This window comes from Protopterus annectens, chromosome 3.part0, assembly GCF_019279795.1.
Source record: "Protopterus annectens isolate FY-2018-M chromosome 3.part0, PAN1.0, whole genome shotgun sequence".
In the NCBI taxonomy this organism is placed as follows: domain Eukaryota; kingdom Metazoa; phylum Chordata; order Ceratodontiformes; family Protopteridae; genus Protopterus; species Protopterus annectens.
The window spans coordinates 841775214-841787574 of NC_056731.1; the positions used below are offsets into that span (position 1 = coordinate 841775214).

The window sequence follows — 12361 nt, forward strand, 5'->3', positions numbered from 1 at the left end:
AAGGATAAAGTACCCATTTCAGCCACTCCTGCACAGTTCATAAACTGCTTCAGCAAGAAGAGAACCTGGTGTCTTTAAGGCCATCTAGGATGCTGCATCACAATAGGATTTTACTTTTGACATATTCTTAATCCTTTGTGAACAAATAACAGTTTTAAGAAGGACAACCGACCAGCTAAGAAGATGGCCTTACTCATTGCTAGTTGGCTATTTCAGCACTTTTTTTGAAGATAAAAATCAATGGACTTCTGCGGCACTGCTTGACAAGGGCACAGGAAAATAATTTTCTTGGGTGGCAAAACCCAGGGAACCTTTCTGGCTAGGCTTGTATAGCCCCCAGGGCCAATTGCCTAGTACCTACCTATGAATCTATGACTTGAGTTCCAACAGTAGCACATTATTTTAGTTGAACAGAACTATAGACTATATTGACATATATAAATTGACTTCTTCCCACTTAGTCTTTAAATTACTTGTTAGAGAAAAATTTTGTTTCCAAGGTCACGTATGCAATACATGTTCTACAAATGTTTGGTAAATACGCTAGTGTGCGTGTGTGTGTGGGGCGGGGTGAGGCATTCTTAAAATCTCTGCTGTCTTTGATATCACAATCCCCTTCCATCTTATATAACCCAGACCTTTTTCTGTAAATATGTTTTTCACTTTCTTTCCAACCCGTTTTGTTCATAGTAAGCTTGTGTTCCTTTACTTTACTGAACAGCTGTTTTTCTGAAAGGTTCTTACATCATAGACTTAATCAGCTCCTGAAAAGCTCTGGAATGTTGTTATTAAGCCCCCCTCCCAATACACATACATACATACACCTGTTCTGTGTCCTGTCATGAAGAGTGTGCATGTTCTCTTCTTTTAAAGTCTCTTTCATATGGCTTCTGAAGTAGAGTCTACTGTACATTAGTTGTCATATTCTGGGGGGGGTTAGATGTGGTTATAGGAAGTAGCAGGATATTCAGGAGGTGCAGCTTCCCCATATGGGGGGGAGTGGTACTTTTGCTAATAGATCACTTGGCTCAAATGTCCACTCATGATCTTCTTATTACAAAGTGTGAATTTGCTGTGAAATGTTTATGGTTCACTACCGTATCCTAATAATTATCGAAACATTTGATTCTGCAATATGTCGTCATGTGCTAACAGCTTGTGTACCATTTCTTTACATCCCAGCTCTCACCTGTATGTTTGAGTTTGACACAATGCAAGCTACACACACAATCTCTAAATATACTAACTCAAAGTCGGTGTGACTTAGAGATTAGGGGTGTGAGGAGGAGCCCCCCCCTCCCATTGTTTGTATAAACATGTGATGTGTTTCATAAAATCTGCCTTGATTAGTCCTTAATTCCTAAATGGATGGCAGCAAGTCCGTTGGACTCATGTAAGTGGTACTTAAGTTCATGAGTTCATGTAGTAGCTGTGAAGTTTAGCAAGAATTGCTGGATGTTTTCTCTCTGACTAAGGCAATGTTTGAGCAACCAACATCTTAATGTTCCTTGAATGAGCAATTTGTGAATAGCAGTAATATTAGTATCATTCTGAAGGCTACAAAAGACAGTCAAATAACTATAACTAAGATCCTAAAAACTTGAGTTGTGCACTTGTGATTTGCTGCACAGATACTGAAATGTTTATTTTTAAACTTAATTGCCATGCATTTAGCTACTGTTTTTCAGAAAGTAGAAATATACGATTACCTTAACTACTTTAAAGATGTAGCAGCAGTGAATCACGAGGGCTATAAAATGCTTCCTTTGAAAATATTTACCATCTGCATCATCTGAGCACTTTTCTTATTCTGCAGGTATAATAAGAACAGCTCTAACAAATATGGACAGAGAAGCACGTTCTTACTATGAAGTGGTCATTCAAGCCAAGGATATGGCTGGACAGATGGGAGGCTTAGCTGGCACAACAACTGTCAATATCACACTCTCTGATGTCAATGACAATCCGCCAAGATTCTCACAGAGTGAGTAACATTTGCACAAATAATTGACCCTTGGCACATTAGAAACCTCTGAGTAATATGCTGCTTTTTAAACGGATCAGAGAGGAAGAACTGCTTGTTTCCTTGGTTTCTGTTCTGCTCCATTCACTCTTAAAGCTTGAGCCTGCCCTGTGCTAGTGTAATGTAGTGCTATTAAAGGAGCCCTTGGTATTTTGTTTTACCATGCCTTCAGTAGGTGTATAATAATGCTTATGTCAGACCACCAGTTCCTGTAATATTGTAATGCTTATGTTAGACCATTGATATGACTAAAACAACTAACAGCATGTACAAATAAATGTCAGCTACAATATTTAAATTGAGGATATCTGACAAAATGTAGGTCTTAGCAATAAAATGTAAAAGAGAGCAATCAATGTCAGCGATGCATTGTCAGAAACTCCAAGTCCATAGTGCAGTACAATGAAGCAGAGAATGTACTGCCATACAAAGGTGAGTTAGTAAAAAATGAAAATTGTATTTGAAAAATATTAAGAATGTTCATCCTCTGCATGGAAAAATGACAGCTGTTTATATTTGGTTGTGTCATATTCTACAAGTAAAATACAGAAAGCTGTTTAAGAACAGCAAAACTGCCCATTAAATAAAATGCAGCTGGTGTTAGGTTTGCCTCAGAGTTATTATCTCACATCAGGGTCATTGCACAGTTCAGTCTCCAACATTGATTCTTCATGCATTCTGCAGAAGTATGACTGAAATCTGAAAAACTCAATTCCTGTTTTTTTGTCAGAGAAGGTATAGTTCTTACGTTCATGAAGCAGTTTGAAAACTGCTTGTTGTAAAAGTCAAACTTGCAAAATGTAGGAACTTTCAATGTCTACATTCATAAGAGTTAATCCAGGTGCGTGTGACATTTTCAGTATTGCCTTATGTCATAAACATTTGCTGATCAATACAGGCAAATTCTACTGCATAGAGTGGGACCCAACCTTAACAGCTTAATCAAGGGGTGCTTAACATTTGTTAACGTCGGGTCACACACTACTCTGGTGCTTAACTAGCTTGTTTTTTATACCGGATTGCAATCAGTGCACTCCATGCATTATAAATAATGACTAGTTTTTAAACTCTCAATTCTCCTTCGGGTCAGTATTTGTACCTTAAACCTCAGCGACTTTCTAGATAAGCACACTTGTACAGTGAAATGAATTTCCATTACAAAAAAATTGGAGAATAATGACTATGAAAACTAATTATTTCATTACAATAGAGTTTACATAGCCATTAGAGCAGTACAATATAGCAATGTAATATACAAAACTGCAATGACACTCTGCTTAAGAAAACTTCATTAAGGATCTTTTTCTTAAAAAAGGTTTGATGACATGTTTTTATTCATTCTACATCTCTTGTAACATTAACTCTCAGTTATCATTTACTCTTCCCTAACAATAAGGTATCTTTCTAATCACCACTCCAAGGCTTTCAGTGAAGCTGTTGAAATAATTGAAATAGTGGATAACTTTGTGGTCACTTTCTTCAGCATGTCAGCCTAGGGCATAACTTAAATTTCCTTTTTTCAGTTTATTCAATACTCAGTGATATGTATGCAGTGTGAACTCTGGTTTTCCTACATGAATCTTTCAACATAAATGTTTAGCTATGTAAACTAGACTTTCCATTTAGTACATCACATTTTTATACATGCATTTCTAGTGTCAGGATATTTACAGAAAAAAACATAATCAGTACATTTATTAATATTAGTAGTACAGTTTGGACAATTTTTCAAGCATCTTGTTCACTCACCACATTTCTTTCCTCTCTCTTCTATATGAGACGCATTTACCTTTTCCTACCACCTTAGCAACATCTTTATCTGCTGGTAAAGTATCCCAATTAGTTTTTACAACTTCCTCTGTGTTTTTACTAACCATGTTAAACTCTCTTATGGAGTATAAATTGGAAACACTATAGTTCTTTTTCACTAAGTTGTTTCTGATTGTGCTGTTATTTCCTTAATAGACTTTTCTAAACCAGTCCCTAAGCTGTACATACAACCTTTTTCCCAAAAGTGGTTTTGGTTTCCTTCAAATTGTATGTAAACAACAAAGATTAAACTAACTATCTGAAGCATTCCTACATTATAAAATTACTTATTATTTATTTATTGGCATTTGTTTACCAGCAAAGTCCACTGGGCCAAGAAGAACCCATTTCCAGTGGAGAACCAGGAAGAACAGCTCCACAAAACCACTTAGTATAAAATGACATAATATTGGAACAGTTTGTATTAACAAGAAGCATAGTCAAATTGTAGCATAGCTTTTACTGTGCAACTCAGATGCAACAAAAACAATAGATATTGTCATTAATCTATAAATGAATACCTCTGTGCTAGAATAAAAATCAATTCACAAGGCAATCAATTCATAAAATCCTGTGGAACTCACCTAAAGCTCCTATTGAGTAGTAACCTATACAGTTACTCCAGGTCATAGAAATCAGTGAAGAACAATATTTTAAATTTAAGAAAACAAGGACAGATGGATAAATGGCATATATAGGTGCTCTGGTTTGTGCAATAAATTAAATGCTTTGCACTGTGGGTTTAGTGTACTTTCTTCAGGACTCAAATCTTTGCCTCATCCGAAAATTAATTTCCTAAACCTAAAGTGCAAGATACTTCATTTGTGTAAAATATCACAGTGTATTCTATATCTTTCTATACCCATGGTGGTGGTGCTGCGGTAGCGTTGTCACCTCACCATAAGACGCTGTCTGGTTCGATTCTCAGCTAGAGCGTCTTCTGTATGGAGACATGCATGAATGGGCATACCTTCATTGAAATTTGTGTGTCAGGGCTGGTAACTCGCCATGTAAAAATCAACTATCAATCATTAGCGGACCGGAGTTCCACTGTGGTGACCCCTAACCGAGAAAAGCCGAAAGACACAACAACATTCTATATCTTTCTATCTGTATATAAATGTATTTGAACTGCAGTATATCTTTAATACAATTACAAATTAAATCCATCTAAGCAGCCTTGCCTTAAATGAGAATAAACCAGTCTTTATATTCAGTAATCATTCTCAGAATTCTGAACAGCAAGAAACTACCTTAATCATTTATGGCGTCACTTGACTTACTGAAGTCAAAAAATTCTTAAAATAAGAAATTACAATGAACCACAATCTTCCAAGGTTACACTGATAATAAGGCAAAAAGTATAAACAAATGATGGGTGCTCTTTATGAGATCCAGATATATCTTGTACTTAAATCTAAGCTATGAATTGGTTATACTCTAATATTATCTAAGCTCCTATATGGCACTGTTGCCATGGGCATCCTTGAAAAGAAAATGTTTAATAAAATATACAACATACAGCAAAGAAACCAAATTTACAGCAGGTCACCCCACTCACCAACATCACTGTAATACTCTGAATCAACTACACCAGATGTTCCTAGAACATAAACTCATATATATTTAATTTGTCCTTCAGCCATAAACTACTTCTCAAGCCAACCTGCCCTAAACTTGCAAATTATGTCAGCCTTCACATTGCAACTGACAACTTCAGTCCTCCAATCAAGACTTTCTATAAGTAGAGTAACTCTTAAGAAAGGAGCGGCGCTCTACATATCTACCATGAGAATGGAACAAAACATTGATTCCCTTATAAAAAACTAACGACTGCATAGCCTTTAAGTCTCCATATAAGAACACCTAAAAGATATTAAAACATTTGTCACTTTCTTAGACTATACAGTCAGCAAACACTTGCATTTGAACCATTTTATTGCTCCATAATTATCAGACTTGTACGGATGCAGTTAAACTGGGGGCTGGGGGAAGGGGAAGTCAGTCATTAATTATGAAGCATTAGATGCCTTAATTTATAGTGAAGGTCAGCTAAGGGGAATATTTGTATTTTCCTGTGTCTGTCCCAAACAATAAAAATGCATGTAAAACCTGATATTTAAATCATACTTTTGGTATATTTCAGATGGCTAACATAGATTTCTAGGCTATGTTGGACTCTGCCATTCTAAGTGTCAGGTGTTTCTCTGTGTGCTAATCCTACTCTCAACAATGCTAAAGTGTTTTACATCTTAAATTTAATGCACATCAGAACATAAAGAACTGACATTATTAAAGGAAAACGTCAGCATGCAACTAATCTTTCATCTTAACTTGATATTCCATTCAGTACCAATGCATTATAATTACCTTTGAAGTTTATTATACTAATTTAATTTCAAATACCTCCAAATAACCATTATGACAACTGCAAGCCATACTGATGTAATTTTGTTTTTCAGTCTCTTAATTCCCTTTTCACAATGCAGTCTGTGTCCCAAAATTTCCCATGGTGTAGACATTTTTTGTTCTCTGTTTATTTACAGTGATAGGATTGTGAGGTACTGGCTTCTTATGTGGTCTGTGAAACCAATGTCATTATTTGTATTGAACCAAATTAGTCTAATATGTGCTCATTTTAAACTGCTTAAAAGCAATTCATTGTCTTCAACACAAAATAGGTCAGGGTTTCTTTTTTTTTAAAAAATATAATAAACAAAAAGCAGCCCTTCCCCTACACATTTCGTGTCTGTGAATGTTGACAAACCACTTAGCAGCTCTGCGTATTTCTCTATGATTGGCAGTTTTCACCTCAAAGAACAAATAAGGCAAATTAGAACTGATTGTAGTTTTTCATACTGCCCAAAATTTTCAACAGTGATCATGATAAAAACAAAACTTCATTTGCCAAAAATAAGAGTTTTAACCAGTTTGTTTATATAGTGACAGTCTACTAACTCGCTGGACTTGAGTTTCTATCAAATTGACTTCTTGCAGTAAATAAACAGGAAACAAAGACTGCTATTTGAAAGGTCTCTGAAATAATGTTTTATGTGTTATTCATTTGGTCATATTTTGACATAAGTGTGAATGGTAATCAGTTCATATGTTATCCATTCTAATCCCCTCCTTTATTTTAATTTTACCTGTTTCACCAAAGCTATAAACAAAGATAATATGAAGAAAAAACAGGATATTCACTCCTTTTGCTGAAAAAACACAGACTGGAAGAATGCCACTTAAGTTAAATAAAGTGAGACAGATTTATTATTTTTATTCTCAGAGACAGTTTATTTTTAACTGTGTAGATTTTGTATGGTTTTGCATGAAGAGCCCCCTTACTTTCTCTCTCTCTCTCTCTCTCTCTCTCTCTCAGAGATAATGATATTATTTTTTTCTCAATTTTTTTTTATTTTCAATTAAAATAACATTTACATAATATTTTAAATATCATTTTAAGCAACTATATACAATATTTACAATAGCCTGGCTTTCAATTATATACACCGTATGTTATTAAATATAGAATTAACAAATCAGTTATCAGAGATACAATATTGATTATTGCAGAGTGTCCGACAAAGATATAACTTTCTTCCAAGGATTATTTACCAATGCCCTGAGATAGATTTGTAGTTCTTTGATTTTTTTTCCATCAAAGCAGTTGTCGTCAGTAAAGTGTAAAATTCTTCCAAGCTCGGGAGTGTATTTGAATTCCACCTTCTGGTTACGCATTTCCTAGATATAGCAAGTATTGTCCATAACAAATACATATTTGTTTTATTCAGGTAGGGACCTTCATTTACATTTAGTGTTATCAATACTTTAGTTAAGGTAAAGGATTCATTAAATAAAGCTTGTAAAAATGATTGATTCCATTCCAATATGATTTAATTTTAGTACATTTATAAAAAATATGAATCCAGTCTGCTTTATTTGACTTTTCACACCTCCAGCAAAAAACATTTTTAGTAGTACTGATCTTTTTAATTCTATCTGGTGTTAAAAAATGCTCTATGTAAGTACTTCCAGTTAAATATTTTCCAGTACTGTGTGTTAGAGATGTAATTAACTGATAGTAAGATGTTACTTTTAATTTCTTCTGTTAACTGCAATGATTGACCTTTTGCTAAGAAGTGTCAGTATGATGGTTTGGGAATTGTTTTATATGGTATTAACTCTTTATATATATATATATATATATTTAAAATGGAATTTTTCTTTTCACAACTATTACATATAAACTCATACAAAAAACTTATTAGATTTGGAATATCTTTAAATGAGGAATTATTAATTAATCTGCATAAATCTTGAGTGTACATTAGAATGCTTTGTAAGGTTAATTAGTTCTGTGTTGGAATATTGTAAGCAGTTTTTAATCATATGTATATCTAAATCATTTCATTTATTTACATATTGAAACCAGTATAAGAATCCATTTTGTTCCCAGGAGGTTACTGTTTCCCTATATATTTTGTGAGGAAAGTTCTTAGTGATGGTAAATGGGGTTAAAAGGTCAAACCAAAGTTTTAGATCTATGTTTGCATTGATAAGTTTCCTAAAGGAATTGATGTAATGATTAATCAGTGTTGTTTTAGAAGGTTTTGTTATGTTATATTGTATACTTATGCATAGTATGTACCAGGGTTTGTTTGATTTGTCTACTATTAAAATTATTTCAACAGATTAAATTAATTTGTTAATATAGCCATTGTTAATTCTTTCCAGTTGATAAATAATTTGGGTTTATCCAGTCTATTGTAGTTTTAAGCACAGATGCTTTTATATATGTTTCTATTTTTGTGAAGTTCAATCCTCCTTGTTTCCAGGGTCTAATGTGATGAGTTAGAGCTACTCTATTCTTTTTAAGATACCATACAAAAATTTATTAAACATGAGTTTATTTCTTTAAGAATGCATCATTCACGAATTAACTGTATTGCTAATGCTACATATAGTATTTTTGGCAATAAGACCATTTTTATTAATTGCAATCTGTCTTCAAAAGTTAATGTAATTTTGTTCCACTTTTCTATATATATTTTTATTTTTTCAATACTGTTTTTATAATTTAATAATATTGTTTCATTTATAATTTTGCATAACACTATTCCTAAATAATTTAGCGTAAGTTCTTGTTTCCTATGATGGATTTATCTATAACTTGTAGGTCTTTTTTTCTTATTTAAAAATAGAAATTTTGATTTTGATCTATTAAAGTGTAGACCTGAAATCTTATAAAATGTATGAATTACTTCTTCTAGCTCTCCTAATGACTCTCTGGAGTTTGATAGGGTTAATAAAATATCATCAGCAAAAAGCATTATTTTAGATATGTACTGGTCATAGACATCTATTCCTTTTATTCTTGGATTATTACATATTATTTCTACAAGTATTTCTATAGCCAAAGCAAATAAAATAGGAGAAAGGGGGCATCCTTGTTTAGTAACTTTTGTTATATGGATAGATTCTGAGGTGAAAGGACCTAATTTAATGTAGGCTAGGTTATTAATATATATGTTTTTAGTAATAAGATGAAGGTAGGAGGAAATTCAAATAATGCTAAAGTTTTAAATACATATTCCCAGTTGAGGGAACCAAAGGCTTTTTCTATGTCTAATCAGATTACAAGTGTTTCTCTATCTTCTTTATTCACATAATCTGTAAAAGTAATTATCCTTTTAATATTATCATGTGTGTGCCTGTTATATAAAAATCCAGTTTGATCATTATTAATTGTCTTTGAAAGTGGGATTTTCATTCTGTTAGCTAGGATTGACATGAATATTTTGTAATCATTATTTAGTAATGAAATCTGTATGAGGTGCAAAGGTCTGATGGTTTATTATCTTTTAGAAATGGTGTTATGAGAGAATATTTCCATGAGGGTGGTATTTTTGCTTCTGACTGGACTTCTAGCAAAGTTTTATGAAAAAGGTAGATTACTGTTGAAGGGAAGAGTTTGTAAATTTCTGTAATTATAACATCTATCCCTGGAGCTTTGTTAGATTTACTTTCTTTTATCTTGTCAACAATTTCTTTGTAATTTGTAAGATATAGGTTTTTGTAGGTCTAGTTTTAAGTTTTCGGGAATTTTTATTATATTGATAAGGTTTGTATCTAAGTTTATTTGGTTGGTATCTAAATCTTCTTTTTTGAAGTGTTCCATATAATGGAACCGAAATGCTTCACGGATGTCTCCTATATGTGATACTTTTTTCCCTTTCTTTTCATGATACATACTACTAATGTTATTTGCTTTGGATTGCATTTTAATTCTTGTAGATAAGATATGTAGATATCTGGGAGAGATGGCTAATGAGTTTATTTTTAATGTTTCCAAGGCTAGACAAGTTTTGTGTGTTAGAATTTCATTATATTTTTTTATTTAATTCCTCTATTTCTTTTTTGACTTCTGGACAATTCTGATTTTTTTTTTAGATTTTGCTGTCAAGAGTCTGGTTTACAAGTCTAATGATTCAGATTCACACTCTCTAACTTTGTTTTTGTACCAGCTAAGGGTTTTACCAAATAAATACGATTTTAATGAGTCCCAAACCGTGACTCTACTGATTTATGTTGTATTATTAATTTCAAGAAATAATTGTAGTTCTGACAACATCCAGGGTCGGAATTCTTTAATTTTCATGATATATGATAGAATTCTAGTGGAGAGGATTAAAGGTTTAAACTCTGTTTGGAGCTTCATTATCAGAGAGTCATGATCTGAGAAGGGGCAAGGAACTATTGAAAAGTTGAAGATTTTTGTTTGTAAATCTTGAACTACAAATAATTTGTCTATTCTGGTTTGTGTTCCAAATCTATGGTCTTTATGGGAAAATAATAAGGATTTATCATCTTCTACTTTAGAAGTGTCTATTAAATGAAGTGAATCAAGCCATTTTTTTAAGGATTTTGAAATAGTTGCTATGCAAAAAGACTTCTTGGTGGTTTCAGAAGCTTCTAAGGTACAATTAAAGTCTCCTCCCAGTATAAGATTTCCTTTATAATTGTTGGAAGTAAAATCTAGGTGTTTTTTTAGCCATTCCTGCTCCAATTCCTGGGAACCAATATAGATTAGCTAAGGTCCATATTCTGTTATTAAATTTAATTATAACACATGCTAGTAGACCTTCTCTGTCTTCATATTTATAAATAACTTTTGGAGTGATTATGTTTTTCTTCCTGAGAATTGATACTCCTTTTGTCTTTGTTTTATAGGAGGATTGAGCTAAGACTGTATAGTCCTTAGGGTTCCAAATAAAGCTATAATTAGTCTTAAAATGCATTTCCCGGATAAATACTACTTGTGCCTTATTTAGATTTAAATATTTTAGTAAGTTTGATCTTTTATTTGCATTATATAAGCCATTAGTATTTAATAATAAGAATGTTAAATACATTTCAAGTTATTGTTGGAAAAAACATTTTGCTTCTTTTTTTTTTTTTTTTTTTAGTTATACCATATTCTCTGATAACATTGGATGTTATTTTTATGTGTGTGTAAACTTGGGAGTATAATTTAATGTTCTTTCTTCTTTAAATATAAGTAGGGTAAAATTCTGGTCAGGCTTTAAAAAAGTACTTCTAGAAAACATTAATTCTAAAGTATCAAATAGTAGTAAATATGAATTTCCCATTAAACATGGAATGAAAGTCATTCCTAATCCACTAGATAAAGATAGAGCTATTGGATTATCACTCATACCTTTAACCAACAATATCAACTGAGCTCCATATGTTAAATTATTATATGGATAATTTTCTTAAAATAGATATGAAATGCTATATTATTCTGTTATTGTTCTATAGTATTTTATTTATCAGGATGGAATGTTAGTAGTGTAAACAATTATGTTGACTTAGAATATATCCAATGTCTAGTTACCCTTAAGAGATCCCAAACATGTCTGATATGTCATTTTGGATAAATTAAATACAGCAGAGGAGCATTTACTAAATAAGCCAACAACAAATAGATTATTACTAAAATAATTTGACTAAAAGGACTCTACAGGAGACAATGAGTGATTACCAATGAAATATGAATTTACTGTAGGTGTACTGTCTTCCTTTACTTTACCAGTCTTCAGCTCGCCAACTTCAACTTACACTTATGAAAAGACATGGCTTATCAGTGGTATTCTGACTCTGAGTAGAGGCACCCTACATTCTAGTGTGCAGTGCTTTTACATATTTATAGATTTACAAAGCAGAGTGTAAGAATGAACTATGATCACCCTGACAATTCCCATCCTACATAGGGCACCTCCTCTTCCAGAATGGGTTATCACATCAGGTCTAGAATGAATGTGAAGGTACCTATATGGTAATCAAGACTTACCTTAGGTAAGTATTAATCAAATAGTATTTAGAGCATCTTAGAGCATTCTTGGGGCTGTTAGAGCACTCTTAAGCCTCTCCTCCCTTGACCAAAAACAGAGATTTCCCTTCCCTTTCTTTCCCTTGTTTGTTCCGCTGTGGTGACCCCTAATGGAAAAGCCGAAAGAAGACTAATAAAAG

General features: G+C 32.8%; 1 protein-coding gene across 2 annotated transcripts in view; it reads left to right on the forward strand.

Annotated features, from left to right (window-relative positions):
* The window catches only part of CDH20 (cadherin 20), a 330188-nt gene that overhangs the window by 231257 nt on the left and 86570 nt on the right, over positions 1-12361 (forward strand). For both annotated transcript variants that reach the window (XM_044065173.1, XM_044065174.1), the window contains exon 6: positions 1817-1984. In XM_044065173.1, coding sequence (XP_043921108.1) covers positions 1817-1984 — 168 coding nt within the window. The remainder of the gene's footprint in view (positions 1-1816; positions 1985-12361) is intronic.